Source organism: Perca flavescens, chromosome 15, assembly GCF_004354835.1.
Source record: "Perca flavescens isolate YP-PL-M2 chromosome 15, PFLA_1.0, whole genome shotgun sequence".
NCBI classification, from domain to species: Eukaryota; Metazoa; Chordata; class Actinopteri; order Perciformes; family Percidae; genus Perca; species Perca flavescens.
Window position 1 is genome coordinate 28,699,107 of NC_041345.1, and position 27,027 is coordinate 28,726,133.

Here is a 27,027-nt window from a genome sequence, read left to right on the forward strand (position 1 = left end):
CTTTTTAGCATCAACAATATCAACTCATGCAGCTTTTAAAAAAAAAAAGAAAAAAAAAAAGAAGAAAAATACAGAAAATTGTGTAACCATTAACCAACTATCAATTGATGTGATGTACGCTAACATGCTAGCACGGAGCCCACTTCCAGTCAGTGTAGTGTATGCTGAGGTATTAGCAGTTGGGACTGGAACCTCCAATCTAGAGTAGACGAGACGACTACAGGGCCGGTTTATCTCTATCACTGAGCGTGGAAGGTGACCAGTGTGCCATTCTCCCGCAACCTGACGTTTACATCAACACCACTGCTTTCAAGGAGGACCATGCAGTGGCTACTGAGCGGAACTAGAAGGTCAGTTTGTCCAAGTCACAAAATAAGCATATTTTCCCATATTCCTTAGGGTAGATGGCTTCATTTTTGCGGATAGATATAGATAGATATATATATATCTATCTGCCTAAAAACCATAACTAAGCAGGGAAAATATGTCCGCTTGTGATTTGCTCTTCTTGAGAGGAGAGTGCGGTGGGGCCTTGAAGATTAGATCAGATATAAAAAGCCTAGATGGCCGCCCAGAGAGGAGTATTGAAGATGATGATGATAGTGTCCTACTGTACAAATGAAAAGCGTCAGTGTAGATCTGTCATAGAGGTGTGGAGAATCGTAGGAACGGACTGGTGCTGGTATCTGGCAGCGAGGTGATTCTTAAGGGAAGAAAGGTTCTGAAGAAACTCTTTGGGGGGGGGTCCATTATGACACATTTAGAAAAAATAAAAACGAGACAGGAGGGGAAGTGGAGGGATCGAGATACATGTTGAGGGAGGAGGGTGGAAACCCAAGAACGGCTGTGCATCTCAGCGGACCAGGCGTTAAAGTCCCAATGGATCCAAGGGAGGGGGTGGGGAGGGGGGGCAGGTTTCGTCTGTTTGCAAGACAAGAGTCTGGACGGATGTGAGAGCGTTCGACCGTTCATATAGTGATGGACTGAACAGGGTAGAATGAGGACGACGAACAGGAGGAGGCAGTGCCAGCACAGCACCGGTTTTGGTATAATTGGATTTGGCTGCAGTTGATGCGTCAGTCAGGGTTGAAAGGGGGGGTGGGGGGGGGACGACGACGACACTGAGGCTCTCCACTGGGAGAGGTTGGGGGGGAGGGGTGTGGGGTGGGGATCTCTTGTCATGCGGGGGTGGGGAGGCCGAAGAGGTCTGTGTGAGGTCTTGGTCTTAACTGCCGTAATGCATGGTGTTGCTGGGGATGACCATAGGCGAGGCCATGGAGATGGCAGCGCCCCCCATGGTGAACTGGTTGGTGACGGGATAGTAAGTACCGCTGCTGCTGGGACCCGACTGGCCTGTGGTGGCTCCTGGATGGGAACAAACAACGCATCCCGTTCAACATTAGAGTTGGACGATGTGGAGACAGTCAAATATTGCAATATTTTGGACCGAATATTGTAGGATTGACTGTTGTTTGCGGTCACAAAATATTTACACAGTGAGATTTTTTGATAAATAATCATCAATAACGTGGATATAATGACTAGGTGGGTAAAGGAAAATAATAGAATAGCTAGAACAGTCTGCCAAGTTCAGAAAATGACATCACTTTACTACAATGTAGCCTTTAAAACCAGGAAAAGGCACCACTTGCGTCATATTACCAAATCAAAATTTAAGACAATATCTAGCCTCATATTGATATATTGCCCGGCCCTATTCAACATTCCCACTGAAGATGCATGAATGGTACATTCCTGTAAGTAGGGTTTCAGCCGGTTTTACCAAGTCAAATTTAAGACCTATATATCGCGACATTAAAAAACAACAAAATGCAGAGTCACAAACGTACTTGCAAAGTAAATAATTGTTTTCAAATTGAATAAAAGCGACACAGAATAATAATAATCTCTACATATACAGGGAATTATATTTGGACGAGCGAAAGAAAGAACTACAAGGCCATGGAATAAAAAACTAACATTTCAATGAGCATTAAAAGGTAGTGTTACATAGACGTAGGAAAAATTAAGACCGGTTTAAAATTATTTGAAGGTCCCATGGCATGAAATTTTCCTTTTATGAGGTTTTTTAACATTAATATGAGTTCCCCCAGCCTGCCTATGGTCCCCCAGTGGCTAGAAATATTGTGTAAATAGTGATAGGTGTAAACCGAGCCCTGGGTATCCTGCTCTGCCTTTGAGGAAATTAAAGCTTAGATGGGCCAATCTGGAATCTTCCCTTTATGACGTCATAAGAGAAAAGGTTACCTCCCCTTTCTCTGCTTTGCCCGCCCAGAGAATTTGGCCCACCCATGAGAGAGAGACATCATGGCTTTCAAACGAGCAAAGTGGCAGTTGGTCAAGGCCACACTCCCACCCTCCACCTTACCCCCTCTCTCCTCCTCAATAGCTACAGACACAGAAATGGCACATACTAAGGAAAGCTCATTGTGGGACTGGCTCTAGTGGCTGTAATTCTGCACCAAGGCTGAATTTCGGGAAAGAGACTTCAGATACAGTATTAGGGGACCACTAAGGTCTATATAAAAGAGACTTCAGATACAGTATTAGGGGACCACTAAGGCCTATATAAAAGAGACTTCAGATACAGTATTAGGGGACCACTAAGGCCTATATAAAAGTAACTTCAGATACAGTATTAGGGGACCACTAAGGTCTATATAAAAGAGACTTCAGATACAGTATTAGGGGACCACTAAGGTCTATATAAAAGAGACTTCAGATACAGTATTAGGGGACCACTAAGGCCTATATAAAAGAGACTTCAGATACAGTATTAGGGGACCACTAAGGTCTATATAAAAGAGACTTCAGATACAGTATTAGGGGACCACTAAGGTCTATATAAAAGAGACTTCAGATACAGTATTAGGGGACCACTAAGGTCTATATAAAAGAGACTTCAGATACAGTATTAGGGGACCACTAAGGCCTATATAAAAGTAATTTCAGATACAGTATTAGGGGACCACTAAGGCCTATATAAAAGAGACTTCAGATACAGTATTAGGGGACCACTAAGGCCTATATAAAAGTAACTTCAGATACAGTATTAGGGGACCACTAAGGTCTATATAAAAGAGACTTCAGATACAGTATTACCACTAAGGTCTATATAAAAGAGACTTCAGATACAGTATTAGGGGACCACTAAGGCCTATATAAAAGAGACTTCAGATACAGTATTAGGGGACCACTAAGGTCTATATAAAAGAGACTTCAGATACAGTATTAGGGGACCACTAAGGTCTATATAAAAGAGACTTCAGATACAGTATTAGGGGACCACTAAGGTCTATATAAAAGAGACTTCAGATACAGTATTAGGGGACCACTAAGGCCTATATAAAAGTAACTTCAGATACAGTATTAGGAGACCACTAAGGTCTATATAAAAGAGACTTCAGATACAGTATTAGGGGACCACTAAGGTCTATATAAAAGTAACTTCAGATACAGTATTAGGAGAGCCACTAAAGTCTATATAAAAGCATCCAAAGAGCACCATGTCATTTAAGACAAAGAACACAATACTAAGCGAATTTAAGACTTTTTAAGGCATAAAATTTGGATTTTAAAAATTTTACTTTATTTATTTATTTATTTTTAGACTTTTTAAGACCCCGCGGAAACCCTGGTAAGACAAGGTAACTCATTTGTGTCTGTACTGTGGTGTTTTTATATATATAAAAAATAAGTGACATATGGACGTACCCTGGACAATTCCTGTGCTCATGATGGAGCCCATCCTGGAGTGGGTGTGGTTTACAATTCCGGTGTTCACTGTGACCAATCAGAGAGGAAAGCACCGTTAATATGTGCAGCACTACAACACATTTTAGCCTGTTTCTACTTGTTTGTAGCTATAAAACACAAGGTAGATGCTCAACACACACACAAACGAACGCACGAGTAGTAATGTAACCTGTAATGTTTATGTTGTCAGACAACCAATCACATGGCACTTTCACATGCAAGTGTGCCAGCTGCTGAAATTAAGCGGCTGAAACATTTGAAATAGCTGTAACACTGTTGTAGTGCTGAAATAGCTCACTCTAAGTGCAACTCTAAGTGCTGTGGGATGTTCTCAGTAGAATCTGAAGCACTGTAGGGAATGAAATTAAAACGTCAGCTGAAGTGGAGCTGATACATTGAGTGTGAAGTGTTAGTTGAAGCGGAAGACCTGAAGGAAAGGAGTGCCACTTCAAATCAATGAACTGAAAGATGGCGTGAGTTGAAGTGGAAGCACTGAACGCATGAAGGAGTGCGTTGTGTGTGAACAGCGAAAGTTGTGGGACCAAAAGTGAAAACACACCAGGTGGCGTGTAGCGCAGCCATTTTTATTTCGCCGCCCATGTTATGCAACCGTACAGGGGCGAGAAGCGACTGCGTTGGCCCGCACAGATCAGGCACGTATCTACGCTTCGCGGGCTTACGCGCCCGGTGTGTTTTCACTGTTAGAAGAGCTGAACACAATTTCTTGGTTTTTCAAAAGGACAAGACCTGAAAGGATCTGAAGCATGTTTTCAAGTGTAAGAGTTAAAAGGAGTTGAAATGTCAGTTGAAGAGAAAGCCATGAATGAAGAGTAAGAGTTAATAGCAGTTGAAATGTCATCAAAAGTTAAAAAGGGAAGAAGCATATACCTCAACAGTTATTTGTAGAAACATTTAATTATCACATTATAAACATCAACTACTGAGTTACACAAAGATATTGTGAAATTGTTGATTCGTAGCCCATCTCCTGTCCCTCAAAAGGTTGTTTCAGCCTTTGGTTTGGGGGAAAATATTCCGCAGAGTAATCGTTTCATCGGTCATGTGCTCACACAGTGCATGAACATTTCTGTTTAAACCAGCTGTTGTCATGCGCGTCTTGCACTGCAGACTTTGTGTCTGTTGCTCTGCTTTTTTTTTTTGTTCCCCGCTACTTCAAGTACCATGAGATGTTGAGAAGTCGGGAGGAGTGCGATTCGTACCCAGGGGGATGAGGTTGTTGTGAGACGCCGACGGGCCGCTGCCAATGACTGTGCTGAGGTCATAAGCTGCAGGCATCCCTGGAGGAAGGGGGAGACACAAAACAAACCAATCAACACTTACTACAAAGAAACCGCTACGTTCAGCGTTCTCATTATACACAGTAGGGCTGGGACGATATGCTTTTGTCCCGATTTGATTCTTTCACAATACATGGGCACCAATTGGATGTATATTGCGAATAACATGGATTGGGGGGGTTGGGGGTGGGGGGGGGAGAGAGAACCGGGGGCAACCTCCTGCATCACAATACACTGGCAGTCAGTGTTGAAGTCAAGACCACCTAAACCGAGACCAAGTAAAATGCAAATGGACTGTATTTATATAGCGCTTTTCTAGTCTTAACAATTACCCAAAGAGCTTTAACATAGTTCAGGAACCATTCACCGTTCACACACACACATTCAGACACTGGTGGCCGAGGCACCTGCTCATCAGATACGCATTCACACACATTTACGCTCTGATGGCGAAGCATCTGGGAGCAATTCGGGGTTCGGTGTCTTGCCCAAGGACACATTCGTCATGGGACTGCAGGGCCAGGGATCGAACCACCGACCGTCTGATTGGTAGAGCTAGAGACTTTTCAAATATGGAAACAAATTGACAAGCGTTTCACAATTTCCAGTGTTTCCCTTTAGAAATTTTATCTTTAGTTATTTTTTTGAGCAGTGGGGGCAGGTCTGTCCAAACAACAACTGCTGTGCGGACTAGCCAGACCCTCCTCCGCAGCGCCGTGCAGGAAGGTCTAGCAATGCGAGACTAGGACCCGTAAGTTTCTATATATCTCTAGGGCCGGCTACACACTGGCTGCGTGGCGTTTTCTATGTCTTTGCACACCGCTGCTAGCCTTGTCTGGACACATGGATGTTTCCCATTGATAAAATGAAATACCATGTTAAACATAAATATATACTGACTTGATTACAGCAAAGACAACGTCGGCAGTATTGCAAAATAGGCTACAGAATATTTTGTTCTGTATTGACAGGTGCAATATTTGAAAATCGATAAATTTCATTCAAGCATCAAAATGTCATTTATTAAATGTATTCATGTCAAAATGACATAAACATTCCTATTCGATTTTGTCTGGAAACGCTTCCAACACGCTTGCGTGAAAATAGACGTCTGTCCTATTTCTAGCATGCGCGCGTTTTCTGAGACGTCACGCAGGCAGCGTGCAAGCTCTAACCTGTTACATGGGAGCCGAAAAATAAACGAACACGCTCACGCGACGCATCCAGTGTGTAGCCGGCCAGAAGTCTCTCCCAGTGTACCAGGTTTGTGGAGCTGTTAGCTGAAAATGTCCTTCCGTCCTGTTTTATTACTGGTGTTATTTACCAGTGCAAAGTTTTTTTTTTATCCAAAATGTATCGATAGTCCCAACTTCTTAACGTGTCAAATACTCTGCATGTCCGTGACTTGAAAAATCTGAAGATGGGTGGGCGCCCCCGTGTGAACACGTGGACGATTGCGCTCATCTACCAGTGTTTATGTGTGGTCACCTGATACAGCCATCCCCTGACTCATGCTGTAGGCCGCCCCCGTGTTCCACATGTTCTCGGACGGGGAGGTGTAGTGTGAGCCAGGAGGGGGGTTGGGGGTGGTGCCTGTGTACCTGCAAAACGCAAAACACACACACGTTTAACGTCGGGGAGACAGGAAGGGCTCCCCATCTCACATGGTGAAACGGTGCCACCCGGATCCCCAGGTGTGTTACTGGGGTCAAGAGACCAACTCACCTGAAAAAGGGGTTCTTCAAGTCCAGGAGGTTGCTGGACTTTGATCCTGTCTGGTCCACCTGGGCAACAATACTGATGTCGTAGCTTTGTCTGTTGACAGGGAGATCAGATTTGTCAAATAAATTAAACACAAATCACGTAATGTTAACATATCCTTATGATGATTCATATCATTGATTTTCATGCACGTGAGCAGCTTTATCAGCAAAAGGCTGACATGAAGACCTTGATATCTTGGGAAACACCCATATTAGATTTCTTGCTAAATGTTAGATAAGAAGATGGCTACCACTTTCATGTCTATAAAAGTAAATATTAAGCTACCGCCAGCAGCCGGTTAGCTTAGCTTAGCACACAGTAGCCTGGCTCTATCCAAGTGTAACAACATCCGCCTACCAACACCTCTAAAGCTCACTTATTAACATATTATATCTCATGTATTAAACCGTACAAAACCCAAAGTGTAAAAACGACACAGGGCAAACAATACTACAAACAATACTTGCGGTGCATCTCTCCCCCCCCCTCTACTCTACTCATATACATAACTGGACACTAACTGCTCTTAACTGCTAATTTATGTCATTTATTCACTGTCTAATAACACAATGCCATACACAGTCCTATATATTTATCTTTATTTGTATAGTTTAATACTATTAGTTATTTACTTTTTGTTTACTTCCTATATTTAGCTAAAAGTTTATTGTTATTCTTATACTGTATTTTCTATAATGTATTTTTATACCTCTTTATTTTCTATACAAGTATTTTGTAAGCTGAAATATGCTGCTGGAAATCCAATTTCCCTGCGGGAGTCATCCCAAAAGGATCTATAAAGAGAAGTCCAAGTCATTTCCTAGTTCTCCTTCTCCATAAACAACATGAAATCAAGGAGAGGGTTAACTTCTCCTGCTACAGATTTCCCACCGTGGTCAGAAAGCACAGGGGAGACACTTTGGTTCTCCCACTATGCCTCGAGAGTCGCTGCTCGCCCAGAAGCTTATTGATGTCATTTTCTCACTCGCTCTACCACACGCTACCCACGCACTCAAAACACACACACACACACACACACACACACACACACACACACGGCCCTGCTTTTCTCTTAAAAGACATCGACGCACACACACACCAACGCACAAGTATAAACTTCAGGCCACTTACGTAGGCTACGGCGAAAGCTCTGCGTGGAGCCTCCGCACAACCACAAATCACGCTTAAGGGGTGGATCAACATGCCGCAGAGAACCACTTTTAGAAGCATCGTACCTCTTGTTGGCCACCAGCATGGCAGTGCCGGACAGCGTATCCCCGGCCTTGGTGAAGAGGGGAGACTGCAGCAGACAGCGCACCTGGTACCAGTGGGTGAGAGGCTCTGTGGGGGCTGTGGACAGCCAAACTGTAATCCTGCACAGAGACGGTGGAAGGTCAAGAAAACACTGTGGGACTCGTTTAAGGCCAAGGTTAAAAATTTACTTTTCGTCCACCCGCCAAATGGCTAGTGAATGTTACATTTTTACCAGCCACTCAATAGGTAACCACTGATTTTTTTTGGGGATGAGTGAAGCAAATTTACCAGCCACTTGTGCTTGGTGCTTATTTTCTTAAGATGTCATGTGTCTGTCGGTGACTTACACTGATCCAATAAACGCCACGTCGAACCAGAACGCCAGGCCGTGCACCAGGCCCGAGTGCATCATGTGGAACTTAAAGGGAATCTCTATCCTGGAACCCAAAAGAAAGGGCAGGGAAAGAGACATTAATTACACTGGGTATGACATACATTTAATATACCTACTAAACACACACACACAGACCTGTAGAGATCCTCTTCTTTGGCCTCCAGGAAGTTGACTGTGTACTTGACCGACTTGGCCATCAGAATACGGATATCAAACGTGTCCTATGGAGGAAAGCACAACAACAAATCCAGTTTCACACAACTTAACTAGGGCTGGGTACCAAATTCGATACTTTTTTTAGGCACCCAACGATTGCCTCTAAAGTATCAAGTATCAAAGAATGCCTCGTCATTCAATACCCAATTTGAATACCTAAGGAGTAAATGTCCTCAGCGTCAGTGAGCCAATAAACACGCAGTATGCTTCTACCAAGCCCTAATAATACTGGCGATTGGCTGTTACACATCGTAGAGACGTGTAGAGAGAGGGGGAAGAGAGGAGATAACATACCACGATTGGCTGGCGGAAATACTCGTCCACTGCTGCTCCCCGCAGGGCCGACAGGTCTACACCATGGAAGGAGGGCTGGTACCTGAGGGCCAAACAACAAAGTCACATTTCACTTTTAAATTGGACCCAAAATGATAACCAAAAACATATTTTTTTGTGGTTCAACGGAAGCAACCCTAACCCTTTACACCAGATGACTATTCAATTCAATTTTATTTTTAGTATCAAAATTATAACAAGAGTTATCTCAAGACACTTAACAGATAGAGAAGGTCTAGACCCAACTCTATAATTTACAAAGACCCAACTATTTCCCACGAGCAAGCAAACTACAAGACTACACACCTGGTTGTAGGCCTCCGCCAACCAGTCAAGTTGCAGTTTTACATCCACGTCTGTAGTGAAGACTTTAAAAAAGGACTTAAATAAAAAAGCTGGATGCGTCACACACATTTTTAACCCGCCACCACAGACGTTCTATTCAATCACCACCGTTTCATAATAAGTCATTAACTCAGTATCCGACCAAATGTCTTCCGGTCTCTTCCTGAGGTATGGCAATGGATAATGGCCAGAAAAGTGTTTTTGTAGAACATTAGGTTGTCATGGTGAAGTTGACCTTTTTGGAAATGAAATCTCCATTTATTATTTGATCCTATTAGACATTTGTGTGAAATGTTATGCAGGGATCCAGACTGCGACCAAATGGCCGCATTTTGCGAACCAAAATTTGAGAGTGTGCGACTGAATTTTACATCCAGTCGCACATGTGCGACCAGCAAATTTGCCCCCGTTTTTTACATGCTAAATGTCGAAACGTAGGTACCTGAGCGCGTAAGCGCAAGCTTATCTGTCCTCTGAAAATTGACAGAGAGCGGTGCTCCGACACAAACACACACACACTCGCACACACACGTAGAGGTGCGATCGGCACAAACTACGTCGGCTGTTTTGTTGAAGTCACAGCGAGTGATGCCGATAAAGTGGTTTCAAGTATGGTAACAGTTTTTAAAAACTTCACACAGACAGCGTTTGCTGCGTTATGATATTAAAAACAGTCACGGTGCTGTTGACGTTACACTTCCTCTGAGACAAGCAGCAGGCTCAACAGTGTGCAACTGTGCCCTGGTGACTGACTGACAGGCTGAGGCTGTAAGACAAGGCAACTTTATTTCTACAGCACCTTTCAGCAACAAGGCAACTCAAAGAGCTTTACATGAAACATTAAAGAGCAATTAAAAACGGTCATGATGAAAATACAACAGGCTAAAAAAAGTTACAGTGAGTAAGAAATTAATAATTATTCAATTTAATAGGTTGTAGGGACGGGGTTGGAAGGAGAGAGGGAGGGGTTTTATTTTTGTTTAATTTCTTTAGAGAGTAACATATTCTAATAAAATAACATAATGTTCTAAGTACATAGGATAAATAGGTTTGGAATTATTTTTACAACTGAAATAATTGTTTTGTAATTACAGAGGGAAAGTACCGAAAAAATGTACCATAATTTCAGGTATCTGTACCAATATTGGTTCAGATGCGAAAGGTACCCAACCCTAAGGGTAGTAGCCTAAACAATGCATGTTTAATTTTAAGGTGAATTCATTGTAGTTGTAGACCAGAGTTGGTATATTTTTTTTAAATATTTAGTTTACTGTCATGACAGCAATGGTGCCTTCTATGTTGCATCTTCAAAAGTGACACTGAATTTGAAACCGCACATTGTAATTTCTGCATCTATTATCAAAGTATTGATTAGTAATACAGTGGAAATTAGTAGAAATGTGAATATTTGGTTAGCATGTTGATTTACGGTGTGTGCCCCTAAATTTTCTGGTTGCGCACCTAAAAGTTTTTTTTTTTTTTTTTTTTTTTTTTGGATGCTGTATTGTGTGAATGATCTATTATTATTGTGTTTTTACGTATTTGATCATGTGTTTTTATGTACTTTGATCATGTTGCTTTGCATGACTAGACTATGCACGGTGTCCAAGACAAATTTCCCAGTGATGGGACTAATAAAGTATAAAGTAAAGTAAGTTTCAGTAGGGGGCCACTGTGCTCCTAATGAAAAACGTTAGTCTGGAGCCCTGTTATGTCATAATTAGCGTACGAATTCCTCAGTTACGGCCAAAATCTAACCAGTTCATCCTCGAGTTCCAGTCGACGTTTGGGCCAACTTTGAAGAGATTCCCTCAAGGCGTTTCTGGGATATCGCCTTCACACGACTACGATTGCAGCAGCCAAAAATATCAGTGCAGTATCGTCACGATATTCATCCAGCTTTCCTGCGTTACTAAATTAAGAGCTGAAATTACACCACAAACCCCAGCAGGCTGATTTAGGTGTGTTCTGACTCCCTGCAATAAGTGATGCTGCGCAGAGATAGTCGATATTTGAACTTAACTCCCCTTCAGAAGCTCCACCCCCCAGATTCACGGACAGATAACTACTGGCCGGCAGGCACATTCACGTGCTGCCCCTCCTCCCCCACTATCAACTGTCGCTGCCGGTTGCTGATTGGCTGGAATAGGGTTTTTTGGCAGTTTGTTTTCCATTTACAGAGCCAGGGCCGCGTATTAACAGAAAATAGAGAGCTAGGTGACCGTGAGGAGATAGTCGCTAAATTTGACAGAGTCTATTGGATCAACATCACTTACTATACCTTTAAAGGAACACGCCGACTTATTGGGAATTTAGCTTATTCACAGTAACCCCCAGAGTAAGACAAGTCGATACATACCCTTCTCATCTCCGTGCGTGCTGTAACACTGTCTGACGGTTCCAGCATTAGCTTAGCCTAGCACAGATCCTGCAGGTAACTGGTTCCAACTAGCCTACTGCTCCCAATTGTGACAAAAGTGACAAAATAACGCCAACATGTTCCTATTTACATGTTGAGATTTGTAGAGTCACAGCGTGTACAAAAAACAACGTAACATGAGACACAGCCATCTTCTAACTGTAAACAAACCCGGAACTATATTCTCAGACAGGCTTGCTGCAAGCATATCACTCCGCCCAAGTACTATATTCTTCCGCCTGAGAATATAGTTCCCGGTTTGTTTACAGTTAGAAGACGGCTGTGTCTCATGTTACGTTGTTTTTTGTACACGCCAGACTTATAAATCACAACATGTAAATAGGAACATGTTGGCGTTATTTTGTCACTTATTCGGAGCAGTAGGATTACTGGAACCATTCACCTGCATGTTCTGTGCTGGCCTGATGCTGCTGGAGCCGTCAGACAGCGTTACAGCACGCACGGAGATGAGAAGGGTATGTATGGACTTGTCTTACTCTGGGGGTTACGGTGAATAAGCTAAATTCCCAATAAGTCGGCGTGTTCCTTTAAGTACAGTATAGATTACCTTGGGTGTAATGCCAAAAGTGTCTAAAGTGTCCATTATCAGGAAGTAATGGGACAACGGGGAGGCCAGAACTGTTTGACGCGCAGCAAAGGACGATTGCCTCCTCCTGAGTCTATTAATTACCCAATAAACCCACTTATACCATGGCCACTTGCCAAATACATTTTTTGAAGACCATTCATTCGTATTTTCACACATTTTCCACTGAACATCTGAAGTTCTTTCAAAAAAATAAGTCTGTTTTTTTGGTAACCCCTGAGGGTTCGAGTTAATACGTGGAACAATCATTCTCATCCCACATGGTCCTTATGCAATGAAAACATTCACTGCTCCAGTAAATAGGACAGACCTTAGATACGGCCTGGCATTGGGAGATATTTTTAGCCCGCTCAGCTCACAGAACCCTTGGGCTCAGCTACGAGCCAGACGATAGCCAACCATAGAGAAACACGGCATATTAAACACTTATTTTAGGTGTTATGCAATTAAGCTGTAGCCCCTCCATTACCACCCTCCTTTCCCTCCTCACCAGAAGTTGGCCTTGGTGAACTGCTCCATGTAGAGCTGCTCATCTGTGAAGGGGGCCAGGTGGACGTCACCGATGGTTGGGAACATTTTACCTGAAACAGAAACGCAGACGAGGCCTGTCAAAAACAAGACTAATGGACTGGTGGCAATTTACAACACAGAATGAGATTTGGATTACCCATTTTGAAACATTACCGCATGGCACCCTCATATATATTTGTGTGTACTCACTGTGGCCTCGTCATGCTAACAATTCAACTATCTAAAGTTTCTAGGGCTGGGACGATTTGCCTTTGGCCCGATTCCATTCTTTCCCGATACATAGGGGCCCATTTGATTGGTATTGCGATTCTAGAAGCATTGTGATTTGATAGTATAGTATTGAGTGCCGTGATTTTTTTTTCTCCCATCTTTAACTTCTAGAGACAATAGATTGTGAGACATTTCTAAAAAACTAATTGTGTTCTAAAAAAGAATGCACATCACATGTCAGTCTGACTTTTCATTTGTAAAGAAGTACATAACATGGATGTTCTGCATTTTATTTGTTCCATTTTGTGTTCGCCGTCTGCGGTAACGCATATACAGAAAAAAATATCCATTTTGAAAATTGCCCCTAAGAAAACAAACAGTTGTATATGCTGCTACTTTACTTCAGCAGCCTTGATCCTACCACTTCCTGTATTATCCCATATGTCATTCTCCTGTGCCCCAAAGCTCCTCACCATTGGGTTTGAGGAACTTCTTGGCGTGCAGGTAGCTCTCCAGCATGCGCTCGTTGAACAACATGTAGCCCATGGGCTCCGAGATGATGATGTCAACCTGCTCAGGCAGCGTCACCTCCTCCACCTTCCCCGGGATGACGACCACGCGTTCTCCTAAGCGGTTACTGTTCACCAGCACCTGTAAGGCAGAGCACGCCTTTATACTGGGACTGGAAACCGGGCCTTAGGCCGGTCAGAACAGAGCGACCCATGGGAACTGGTGTTAGCATTAATGGGTGTGCGTGCGTGGGTGCGTGTTAGGGCTGCACAATATATTTGTTTTTTATTTTTATCGCGATATCAACTGCCGCAAAAAACACATCCTGAAAGATAGACACTCTGATGTTTTAGTTGAAAGAAAATATCAGTAGAAAACTGCACTTTATAATGGAAATCTCATTCTGTTTTTAGTGGCGCCTTTTACGTTCAATTAAATTTGATAAATAACTGGAAATGGAAATCATTTGTTTTCTATTCAACAAGCAATGTGTTGCATTTTTGCAGAATACCGAAAGCAGCAGAACTGAGTACTATTCAATAACATTATCGCATATTGCTTTTTTCCCTCATATTGTGCAGCCCTAGTCTGTCTGTCTGTCTGTCTGTCTGTCTGTTTCACGTAGCCTGTTTCACTTGGTGTGTGTGTGTGTGTGTGTGTGTGTGTGTGTGTGTGTGTGTGTGTGTGTGTGTGTGTGTGTGTGTGTGTGTGTGTGTGTGTGTGTGTGTTCTTGTTTAACTATATTTGTGGGCTCCAAAAACCGGGAATACAGTATTCTTGTGGGGTCCGGACAGCTTTGTGGGGCCAAAATGCTGGAGCCCACAACTTTAAAGGGCTGTTTGAGGGTTAAGACTTGGTTTTAGTGTTAGGGATAGAATTAGGTTATGGTTAGTGTGAGGGTAAGGGTTAGGCATTTAGCTGTGATTGTTAAGGTTAGGGTAAGGGGCTAGGGAATGCATTATGTCAATGACGGGTCCCCACAAAGATAGTGCCGTGTGTGTGTGTGTGTGTGTGTGTGTGTGTGTGTGTGTGTGTGTGTGTGTGTGTGTGTGTGTGTGTGTGTGTGTGTGTGTGTGCGTACCTCGGCGTGCTGTGCCATGGTGCTGGCCTCCACAGCGTAGACCTTCCTGGCTCCAGCCTGAGCTGCAAAGAAAGAGAGGATCCCCGAGCCACAGCCAACATCCAGCACCACCTGGAGAAAAAGAGAACAGGATTAATTAGAGGTAGGCTATGTTGAGCAAAGAGAAGGCTTAAAAAAGACAAATAAGCAAATAAACAGTGATTTCAAATTATTTAATAATAAAAAAAAAAATACACCAGAAAAGTCTTTTTATAATCGATCGTTTGCTAAGCTCCCCACCCCCTTTAGTTACTGTTGCTACAGTACGTCTGACAAATATTCTCAGTATTTCTTTATTATTATTATTATTATTATTATTATTATTATTATCATCATCAGACAGAGGGAGGCAGAAGCAGCTTCTCATTTATAGCTGACAACTGTCAACTTTGTCAGATGAAAAGACAACCACCTCTGTCTAAACTAAGCCAACATTAGAGTTGGTTGAAAACGCTGTCTTCATCAGACTTTTATATAGACAGACAACTATGTAAAACAGTCTTATATATGAACATGATAGCTTCTATTGCGCTAAAAGACTGAGCATAGCAGTTATATCTAGTATTATCAGCATAGGCGTCGCTAGGCTATTTTTAGGGGTGCTGAAGCACCCCTAAATATCATCTCAGCACCCCTGAAAATAAAGTCCTTATTGTGATAATGTGAGATCGTTTAGTGCTCAAAGTAGTGGCGGTTTTTGGCACGGGCGAACCGGGCAGCCACTTGACTTAAAAAAATATTTAAATAATCCTCTGTGCTGCGAAGCGTTTTTCTGTTTTCTATCATTTCACTGTGTAGGGAATTGGCAGATCAGCACCCCCAGCAGCTGCAGGCGCCCTGCTTGCTGAGAGAGGTCAGCCCCCCCTACTTTCACAATGAAATGGACTAGTCCGTCCCACAGTGCGCCGCCAAAGATAAACAAACTGTGACAGGAGAAATGGGAAGTACACGGAGACGGAGAAAGACGGGTCTAAACGGTCTAAACCTTTGTGTTATGTCAATGATCTAAACGCCAAAATGAAAAAAAGTTACCCAAGCGGCTCAAATAAAAGAAAAAAGCGAAAAGACAGGTTTTCGTGAGTAGCAGGACCTTCATCAGCTCTACTTTGGTAGCCTACACAATGCATTCTCTGTTGATTAGTTGATTACATTTGCCTTCTGGTTGACAGCACAAAGGAGCGAGGAGAATAGAGAGGGAGAAGGGCAGAGAGAGCAAGATGAACAAGGTGAGAAAATGGCTAGGTAGCCTATAAGACATGTATATAGTAGGACTACTGTGTTTTATTTTCTCTTTTATTTGAAGATTATTTTCTAGTTGATTACAAAATGTTTTGTATGTGATTGTCAGTGATAGGACGGAGGGAAGGATATAGAGGGAGAGAGGAGGATGGGGAGAGAGAGAGAAGGATGAGAGAGAGTGGACAAAGAGAGGGACCTGGAAGAACCAGGTGAGAAAGTGGACATATATTATACGGGCAAAAACACTTAAAACATTCCATTCACATTATATTTACATATGCATTTCATGGAGGACTAGGCTCTTAAGAAAAAGAGATGTTGTGTTTTCCCCATCTGGTTCAGAGGCATTATTAGATTAGATGAAAAAGTTGAAAATCAACAGCAGAAAAAAACATGAATAATCTCGTCTAAAAATATGTTACGGCTTATTTTACCATTCAAGGTATGCGCAGTGGTGTAGCTCCAAATTCTGGGCCCTGTGAAAGGCATTTTCTATGGGCCCCTCCCTGCAGCCAAAGCTATGAATTCTAGCATATTTTTGGGCCCTCCTCACATGAGGGCCCTGGGCACTCAGTCCCCTCCACCCCCCAGTCCAACACCCCTGGGTATGTGTGCTGCAATAATCATGCTTTGTAGTTTCCATCTTTTTTCACAGCAGATGCCTTAAATCTGTTGATAGTTTGTCATAATTGCATATCTCAATCTGTCTATTTCTTTGCCCAAAACTTTACAAGAAGTCATGATTTAAGGGTTTAAAAAAAAAAAATCTTACGGGAGCATGCCCCCAAACCCCCCTAGCTTAACTGCTATCAACTTTTCATTAGGGGCTGAGCACCCCCAAAGGTCAGATCCTAGAATCCCCCCTGATTATCAGTATGGTAGGGAAACTGGTATTTGATTCTAACATACTGTACTGTGACCCTGTTTGCCTGCTGAGCTTACATACTTGTTTGGGTTTTAGGATGAGGATTAGATGGCAACGTTGGCTTTGGTTCCTAGAGTGTAGATTTCGGGGAGGACAGAGCTGCTGGCGTTAGCCTACACCCTGGACTGGATGAAGTAACACTCGGCCACTACTGTAGTTAAGCTAGTTAGCCAGACTTAACGTTTGCAGTTAGCGTTAGACAGCCTTGACAGGCCACGTGCCTTGTTACAGTGGCTAATCTAGGATTGGACAAGAGTTGTTTGAGGGACGAGTTTAGAAAAGGGTCAATTGTTAAAGACTAATTAGGGCATTGTATTATATAAAAATTGGGTTGTAGCTGCTCTTTGACATTGGTCACATTTTAGACTAGTCAGTAAATTTGAACAAAAGTTAGGTTTTTACCAAGGGGCGAGGGAACTGTTCAAATATCTAGCTACTGATTATGGCTGGAGTCTAACACTTAATCCAAGCCTAAATGAATGATGAATCTATATCTATCCAGTAGTATAAGGGTACCTTATCCTTAAAGTCAGTGTGGTTCTGGAGAATAGCCCGCTGGTAAGTCCCTGTCCGAACGTAGTCCTGCATCATGTTCTGTTGCTGGGAGAGGTAGCCATAAAACTGCAGAGAAAAACAAAAACTATAAAATTATATTTTCAATATGACGTTTCGTCGACATCGTACAAACCAACTCGGACATACAAAAATATCACGTTCCAATAAATCAAATAGGGTACACACTATCAATCTTTGTCCGCTTATCCGGGGTCCAGCAGGGGACCCCAAACTTCCCTTTCCCGAGCCACATTAACCAGCTCTGACTGGGGGATCCCGAAGCGTTCCCAGGCCAGGTTGGAGATATAATCCCTCCACCTAGTCCTGGGTCTTCCCCGAGGCCTCCTCCCAGCTGGACGTGCCTGGAACACCTCCCTAGGGAGGCGCCCAGGGGGCATCCTTACCAGATGCCCAAACCACCTCCACTGACTCCTTTCGATCGGTTCCAATGTGAGACTAGCGTGGGGTTAATTACTACGGGACAACTGGTCTGCGTTTGCCATCAGATGATAAAATAAAGCATTGTGGTGTATGAGAGAGCCCAAAGTCCACACCTTTGTTGAGAGCCACTCACCTGGAAGTACTGTACAGCAGAGGAGTCCTCCGTTCTGTCGCTGAAGACCGAGCGCTCGTTGACATGCCCGCGACTGTTCTTCAGGAGGTTATAAAAGGACTGAAAGTCTGAAGCGGAACATACAAACACACAAACACGAACAATTACAGGTCATGGTTTACGCAACACAGTGCAGCCACAAGTATTAAGACCGTTAGGTTTCACGTTTGAAGTTCACCCTTGAACTTGCATGGGAATGAATCATTTAATTCACTTTTATTTTCGTGTCTGGTCATTTGCAACATCCCTCCCTCCCTCCATCCCTCCATCCCTCCCTAATAGGATTACTCAGGCACATTAATAAACTAAACATTCCCACATGACCCACCAACATCCAACAGCACAATGCATAAATATCAACCAAACATTAACATACGCATTGTTCCAAACTAGGGCTGTCAATCGATTAAAAAATGTAATCGAATTAATTACATACTCTGTGATTAATTAGTCGAAATTAATCGCAGAAAGTAAAAAAAGAAAAGAAAAAAGAAGGGTACTAAACAACAGTCGGTGACATTAAAGAAGGGCTTATTTATTGCTAAGGCCATATGGTCAAAATTAAATGATTTGATAATAATCTATAACAATAACAATAACTTATTTCACTAGCAAATTGCTGTTGAACGACAAAAACGACCACCAGATGGGAAAAGGACATATACAATAACTTCAAATGCACCACGAGGCTGTAGTTTACCAGTTTCATTGAACGCACCGTCTTTTGTTGTTTTTCCGACGGCAGCTGCACTAGAAATCTAGACGCACCCTAGTGGCAGTTGGCTGGTCAGGCTAGCAGACTGTTACATACCGGTGTTGAATCATCTACAGGAAAACACAGTCAAACTTTACACTGTTTAGCGTTAGCTGTGAGCATTTTAACAGTGTTTAATCCAGCTACTGGCTAGCGGTAGGCTAACGTTAGCTGCTGTCGAGTATAGTGTTAACTAGCGTCCCGTGGAGCGGTGTTTGTGTTGCCTGTATCGTCCGTTTCAGAGCATCAGAGAGAAGAGCAGACATATCAGGGGCACCAGATTTCGGTAGCCAGGGTTGGCAGGAAGAAGTAACAAGTAGCTACATGTTCCAATCAATGATCCAGGCAGCACATTCTCGTCTCCCTCCTTTATTTTACACTTGAATAGCGGCTAGAACGGCTCCGGGATTAAACGTCAATATGGAATGGATTAATCTGTGTTATTTTTTTTTAACGCGTTATTTTTTCTCCGATTAATTAATCGAAATGAACGCGTTGTTTTGACAGCCCTATTCCAAACATAAACCTACCACAAATAATAATCGAAGAGATAACCCACGAAGGGAAAACAAAAAAAACGCCAACACCAAACACTGTATATTTGATCCGGTTCATGAACCAATCGTCTCCAATCCACATAAATGTAGGAAAGTATAGCAAGTGTGTGGCTCACTGCTTACATAACAAACTCACTGTGGGGTTAGAAACAGGGAAAAGAAAGCCAATGCCATGCTGGAGCGGGGGATTTAAAAACGCAGGCATTTATATACCTAAATTCTAAATCACTACAATGTTTCAATTTTTCCCCATTATTACTTACACAGGATATTACTTCTTCATTGGCGGTTTTTAAATTTTTTTTTTTTAACCTTGCATCATGAGGTTTCCAGGAGACATTACAGTCGCGGAACACATTTTGGCTCACACACGCATGGCGTCTTACCATGGCGTCTTAAGCCCCTGACGCACCAACCCGACGGCCGACCGGTGGCAGAAAAGGAAATGACGAACGCGTCACGTGGGTCTCGTTTCTCCCGAATTTCAAAGCCGACCATAATGCTCGTTCGGAATACGATCTCTTGTTTTACGGAAATTGTACATTTCCGTAAAACATTTTAAGCGAGAAATAGGCCACGCAGTCGCTGGGTTTTTATTTTATTTTTTAAATCGACAAAAGCCCGTTTGAAAGATTTTTGTCAGATTTTGAGAGGCGTTCGTCACGCTCATCCCGCTCGTCATTTGCGGTGTGTTAACATAAGTGTTTTAACATAAGTGCACCGATTTGCTAGTCAAGGGCTAGCACTCCACCAATCAGATTGGTCATTGAGTCCGACCACCCGCTGGCCGATTCAACATGTCACATCGGCCCAAATTAAAGCCGACGGCTCCTCCTCTGACAGATGACGGCATGGAACACACCGAACGGACTCGAGTCACCGACCTTGCCCAATAATCGGGTTGGTGTGTCAGCGCCTTTACTTACAACGTCACAGAACTGAGACTGTGCTAATTAAAAAAGGGGCAAATTATCTTTTAAAAACCTGCCGATACTGGTAAGTGCTCCATCCTTGTACTGTTAAGACTTAGGTGCAGCTTTTGATACGGTTGACCACAAAATCTTGACAGAGGCTGCAGCACTGGGTTGGTGTATTTGGGGCCGCTCTCAAGTGCTTCCGTTCTTATACGACACATTTAGAAAAATCTTTATATTTGGTGACCACGTCTCCTCACACTCGTCGGTGAATTGTGTGAAACTGAGACTGGGACGGATTTCATTTTCATGAGACATGCCCCCACCTGGCACACATGTATTTGTATACTTAACTATTGAGTTATACTGCACTTTGAGAGTAAGCAACAGTGTGTTCATCCATGGTTTTTAAGTTAATTTCTCTCACGCTTGCCTGGTTTTTCTTACGTTATTGTGCATTTTGCTGTTGCGTTGTGTGTCCATTGTAAAGCACTTTGCAACGCTGGTTTGAGGGTTGTTTGAGTGTACCTGCAGGTGAGGAGAACTGCAGCAGGACGCTGTTGCAGCCCAGTGTGATGATGAATGACTGCTTCCCCACGCGGCTGCACTCCGTCTCCCTGGAAACAGAACACTTGAACACGCTCGCCTCCTCTCCTGGAAAAAGAAAAAAAGAAAAGTTAGGACAACATGAGACATACTTGCACGCATACAGCCACTGGCTTTTTAAGAACAAAAAAAACCTGTGTGCCAACTAGGGTGGCAACACTTTCAAAGTTGGGAACTTTCCATGGGAATTAAATGTGAATAAAGTGGATATTTTTTAATAGTGCTTGTTATAATACTGTTAGTCTATAACAGGAAACTTAAATGTAGTCTTGCAGCATAATCTTGGTTAAAACAACATGATTTAATGCAACTTCAGTTGAATGTCCTCCCTATATTTGTCAATGACGCAGACCCACACGCAGTAATCAGCATAGGCTACTACATACTGGCCAACATTTGGGGGGGTAATACATAACCCATTGCTATTATTAATATATGTGTGTTAATTGAATAGCCCGCTAACCATATTAAATCAAAATTGGAATGTTTCCACAATTCCTCAGCTTTCCATGGAAAGTTTCTGGAAATTTACCCCTTTGCAACGTGCCAACAACTGCTTAAACTTTATTTATACATTTTTGAATTTGACAAGGGTTAGGGTTTTTAACATTTGACTGCCTTGGCAGCAGTACGTGGCTGACTTTCTCAGGCACGCCTGATTTTGAAAATGTGCATTTTCAGTTTAAAAAAAAAAGTGCCTTCTGTGGCCAGGTTGGCTCAGTGGATAGAGCAGGTGCACATACACTCAGTTTATGCCTCAACGCAGAGGTCCAGGGTTCAAATCCGACCTGTGAAGATTTCCTGCATGTCTTACACCCCCCCACCCCTCTCCCCTTCCTCACCTAGCTGTCCTGTCAAATTAAAAAAGGCGTAAAAGGCCAAAAGTAATCTTAAAAAATGTGCCTTGAGTGTTTTTAAGCATTCTGCACAAAGAGACGGTTTTCTTGCTGCAAGGCAAATGTTTAGCCTGACATTTCAATTTCAGATTCAACACACACTTCTGTGTGGGAGAGCAAGATAAAAACGCAGTTTCAGCCTCTTCAACTCCATCGACTGCTCACATTGTGGGGAGGGCTATTTTAAGAGCTCAAAAAATAACAGGATTTGACAGATTAATATGCAACTACTAGACCTTAAGATATTTCTTTTTATATATCTTGTAAAAGAAAAACAAAAAATCCACACATACTGATATCAGGGTTCCCTGTTTCACAATATATATCCATACAGATTTTAACAATACGTCTACGCAAGGCAGAATGCATAGAACTAAAAAATAAAATAAAAAATAAAAAGTGACTTTAGGGCTCAAGGATGTAGCTGGCTTCAGTTCTTACTTCAGAACAAACCCCAAATAAGTAAACATTGTCAGATGTCACAACTGTTGTGAAAAAACTGCGTGAGAAGGTTCCCTTTTAAGAAAAAAATGTCTTCTTAAGAACGCTTGGTGAGTGAGGCCCCATGTTATAATTGCAGTCATCTATTCCTGTCATCAATACTTTTAAGATTCTAACGCCTCTAGCTCACCCAGTAAGAGTGTTCGCCCCATGTAGGTAGAGTCCTGCAGCGGCCCGGGTTCAAATCCGACCGGTGGCCCTTTGCTGCGGGTCATCCCCCCCATCTCTCTCCCCCTTTCATGTCTATCCACTGTCACTATAAGCCCCAAAAATAATCTTAATAAATAAGATACCAACAAAGAAAATAAAACTGGAGAAGAAACCATTTCTGAATGAAAGCCTCACAAAGTTCTATCTGTGTGGTGCCCAATGCTAAAACGTCTCCAGGCTGGAGTTCCTCCTGGTGGCGCGGCAGGCCCAATACCGACTCCTAAAGCTGCCTGAGCTAATCCAGCACCATCCAGGGATTAAGAGCAGCGCTAGGGATTAAGAGAAGCCAGCCACGCGCCTCACTTCCCTTGCGACAAATCAACGACTTCCACTGTTGACCAAGTGACCAGACACCTGAGACACAGGTGACCCGGGACTACCGGCAGGTGATTTATTTTGGGTTGATGGTAATAATCATAATTTTTTTACTTTGATACAATACTAGTATAAAAGAAACAAACGATACTCCATGTTCCTTTTGATACCACAGCAACAAAAAAAAAAAAAAAAAGGGAAAAGAAATGTCTTGCCTTTTTTAAATTAACAACCTGCACATAGTGCTGGTACAGAAAAAGGTTGGTTGAGGACCAGTTGATTTTCTTCCCTGCTGTTTTATCTGTGCAGCCTTGGGTTGAAAATCTGATTGTAGATGGGGTATTTTTTATAGCTTCGGGACTTTTGATTACTATCGAATGTATAATTTAAAGGAGATGGTATCGTTTTAAAAAACGTGGTGTCGGAAAAGTATCAAAGTATAGATACTTTTGAACCTTCTCCCGGGAAATAATAGGAACCTCCTGAGGCCAGGGTCTAAATTAAGTTCTGGGGACATTTTATCGGGATCTTTTACCCCCCACGCCTCCAAAAGTCCTTGATGATCAAAAGACTCTTTCCGACCAAGCAGTTACAGGAACGTAAAATAAATAAATAAAAGAAGTTTGTAGAGTAAAAGAAGAATTTGCGCCATTTCTAAACAGTTGTAACTACTCTGCCCCAAAACCGGTTTTCCATTTGCATTCACCTTATGTTATTGTAATCACAGCCATCTAACCATCACTATGCGGAAAAGGGAAAACAACCTGCCCTGAAGTAGGAGCTGAAAGAGTTACAGGAACCGTGGCCAGAGGAACTTAAAAATTCCCAAATTGGTCCAGTCTGAACACTTTTGGGTTTTAGGAAGGTTATGTTCTAGGAACTGCAAAAAAAAAAATAAAAATAAAAAATGAATATTATCGCAATATCTGTCCAAATAACCGCAATTAGATATTTTCCTCATATCGTGCAGCCCTAGCGTCAAGTTGCCAAAATGCTGGATCCTACATTTCCCATAATGCAACCGTTAACATACATTCATTAGTGCATTTTTGCCAGTAAAATGCCCCGCTCTTTCAAACTCCAGCCCTCCAGTTTGTAACACAGGCTCTCTGTTATAAATCTGTAGTCTCAGACGCAACCCGAGATAACCCCGATGGCATCATGGGAGTTCGACAAAGCTCCTCCAGAGCCACAGAAGACACATCACAACTGCTTTCAAATGGCGAGTAACCGTGGCAATTAGGGCCGGGTACCGAATTCAGTACTTTTTAGGCACCAACCAAATTTCCTCTTAAGTATCGAAAAATGCCTCGTCATTCAATACCCAAGGAGTAAATCTCATCAGTGTCAGTGAGCCAATCAGCATGCAGCGTGCTACTACTAAAGATCTCATAATGTTTGTGATTGGCTGTCTAACGTTACAAATAAAAAAAGATTTGTACTGCAGCGTGTTATGTTGGAATTTCTTTTTGTTTCATAAAATCGGTAGCGACAAAAAGTAAAGTTTAGGAACCGGCATCGAAGTCACGGTATTGGCATCGTCTAGGGCGTAATTTCCACTAGGGACGGCGGTGGGGGGACATGTCCCGCCCACTTTTTAAAATCCTGTTTTTTGTCTGCCCTACTTTCAAATTAATTTGCTATTATTTCATTGTATAGGTCTCGGGCGATTGGCCTGCTATTTTAAACAATAAAGAATGTAAGACAGCTTTTTCTTCTTCTGTTTTGTGCCCCCCCCCTTCTCAATGCAAAGTTACACCCTTGGGTACTGGATCCCCAGCCCGAGTGACAATGTGACTGACCTATATGTGTAAAATCAGTGGATTTCCCCTTTTGATGACGATGCAGGTTATTTTCTCCTCACAGATTCGGTTCTGATGAAAACACCATCTCTCACTTCTGCAATGCAGTGAACCTGGACCAAATGAGTTAGTGCAGCTGTCATGTTTGTAGAAGATCAACTTCACTCATTTGTTTTACGCAGCCTTACTGCCCTATTTTTTTTTATTTTTTTGCTGTCTCAGCCACACTGAGACTGTCACAGTTCCGCTGTCACACAGACAGCTGCCATGACTGGTTCTGCTGCTCATCAATGCACACAAACGTGATTGGACAGGACACAGCAACAGAGTGACAGCAGTACATTAGTCTGAATAAACAGCTGGAGAGTCATATATGAACTAACAACGATCATTAAGCAAAGTAATACAGGCCTCGTTTTGGGCTATGTTGATAATATCTATGCTGTGTCTCTGGGAATAGCTGCGGTCTATATTTTAAAGGGTTTTAGTGTGGTGATTTTAAATGTTAATTTCTTATATTACTCACTAAAATCAGATCCACTTTAATGCCAATAATAAGTTGTGTGCCATACTTATGGACTTTTTAATACCTACTAGATGTTTTTAAAGATAGGACTCTGCATTATGAAAACTGAATGGCTGGATATGAATTAAGTTATATTTAGCACACAGGGAATTTCAATGTTAATATTTATGTTGTTAATAAAGACAGCTTGGCAATCGACATATTTAACTCCATTACAAGAGAACATGTCTAGTAGCCTAAAAAGGCAGACAGTTCATCTTAATATCAATATCATTTCGAATTTCCCTGCTAGGGATCAATAAAGGTTGACTAAAAATAAGTTTATCTTATCTAATTTTTAGTGGCATACTAAATGACTTTCCAACAACATTGTCACACACTCTTTAATGTGGTTTCAAGCATTTTAGCACATTAGTAATGCATTTCCAGTCAAGAAAGGGCATGACGATTGATAATGCAACTCTTAGCGGCGACTTTACACACGACATTTGTAAGCACATCTTCTGCAATCTTTTTCCTTTTCTATCATATTGCTTTTTTTCTAGGGGGCCTTCCCTTCATATTTGAATGTCTGCTACAAGAGCTTTGTGGGGGGGGCGATTCTCTAAGCACCAACCAAACTTGATGCGGAGTTGCTCAAAGGTCTTTAATGTATGTCGGTGGGCTTTTCTTTAACTTGAGCATCAGCGCACAGGAGGCCTGGGCAGCTGGTTCTTTTCAGCGGGACATCCCATTGAATAAGAAAAGCCGCGGAGGAGGAGAAGCGTCTCTGATGCTGCCTCCACACAGGAGGGAAGTAGGCGGCGGGCACCCGGCTATTGTTCCAATGAGAACAAAGATGAATGCATACGTGATGAGGGCCCGGTATCGCTACGCCACCTAAAACGCCAAGACTGCTTTTAAAAAAACACACAAAGTAAAAAGCTTTATACGTTTATGCGTGTACCCGCTGCATTGGGCTACGAAACGGGCTACTGGCTAATTGTATGTAGCGTTAAAGCAGTGGCAGCGTCCCGCACCGTGGGTGCACGGCGGTCAGGAGGAGTGATGCCCTCCGGTCCAGACAAGCTAATCCCGCAAGCTAAAACAGCAACATTAACATGACCTGGGTCTGTTTGGAACACTACATTTGTATTATTTGCATTATGTGACACAATAAACGTTAGTAAACGGCAAAATACGTTAGATGCGAGAGGTTCTGGGGCTCGTTAGCGCAACATTGCTGAACCCGGGCTTTGTTTAACTAGCATTAAAACTACTCACAACTTGCCCTGCTTATGGATGTCACTAAGTCAGCTAACGTTACGGTGCATGCGCTCTATTTGTGTCGAGGTCTACAAAGCGGTGGCCTTGTGCAGTAGCTGACAACCCGAGGTTTAAGAGCCTCAATAGTTTTAAGGGCTCCCTCGTGATAAGTAGTGGGAGGCGACGTGGTCTCCCAAGACGGGTTAGCTTCTCGGTGGCTAAAGCTACCTATGGCCAGCTTAGCTGTATAAGCATTAGCACTGAATAGCATTAGCACTGGCACTGGCACTGGCAGTTAAGACAGGCCGAATAGCTGCAGAAAAGGTCAACTCACCATTGGAGAGATTGATGAGGGCAGCATCTTGGGTGCTTTTGACTTCTAGCCGCAGTGGCTGCTGCTCTGAGTGTCGCTGTATGTCTCCATTAGCGTCTCCGATGGAGAGGAGCCGCACGCCGGGAAACACCGAGACCGCCATCTTCGATCAGGAAGTAGAGACAGGTCGGTGGCGCACACATCCAAACCCAAACCCCGCACTGCTCTCTACTGGAGGCAGGCTTGGCACCAACGCGGCGACGAGCCAATCAAACAGC

The 27,027-nt window shown here is 42.8% G+C and overlaps 1 protein-coding gene across 2 annotated transcripts; it reads right to left on the reverse strand.

Annotated features, from left to right (window-relative positions):
- Positions 1-1,157: 1,157 nt before the first annotated feature.
- On the reverse strand, positions 1,158-27,027 carry carm1 (coactivator-associated arginine methyltransferase 1). Of its 2 annotated transcripts, none has more exons than XM_028600050.1 (16): positions 26,771-27,027; positions 20,864-20,989; positions 18,072-18,178; positions 17,459-17,563; positions 14,740-14,850; positions 13,622-13,799; positions 12,898-12,988; positions 8,998-9,079; positions 8,623-8,708; positions 8,441-8,530; positions 8,075-8,212; positions 6,801-6,890; positions 6,564-6,676; positions 4,998-5,075; positions 3,736-3,804; positions 1,158-1,365 (listed from the first exon to the last, which is right to left on the reverse strand). In XM_028600050.1, the coding sequence occupies exons 1-16, from the start codon at positions 26,910-26,912 to the stop codon at positions 1,226-1,228; spliced, it is 1,746 nt and encodes a 581-aa protein (XP_028455851.1). In that variant the 5' UTR covers positions 26,913-27,027; the 3' UTR covers positions 1,158-1,225. The 2 variants fall into 2 exon arrangements, with proteins under 2 accessions (XP_028455851.1, XP_028455850.1); XM_028600049.1 differs by having other exon boundaries at positions 4,959-5,075.

Excerpts from the sequence above, each read along its gene's own strand:
- carm1 (XM_028600049.1), bottom strand. The coding sequence starts at position 26,912 with ATGGCGGTCTCGGTGTTTCCCGGCGTGCGGCTCCTCTCCATCGGAGAC. Across the intron at positions 20,990-26,770 it reads CCTCATCAATCTCTCCAATG|GAGAGGAGGCGAGCGTGTTC; the intron begins GTGAGTTGACCT and ends TTCTTTTTCCAG. Across the intron at positions 3,805-4,958 it reads CGACTTCTCAACATCTCATG|TGAACACCGGAATTGTAAAC; the intron begins GTACTTGAAGTA and ends GATTGGTCACAG.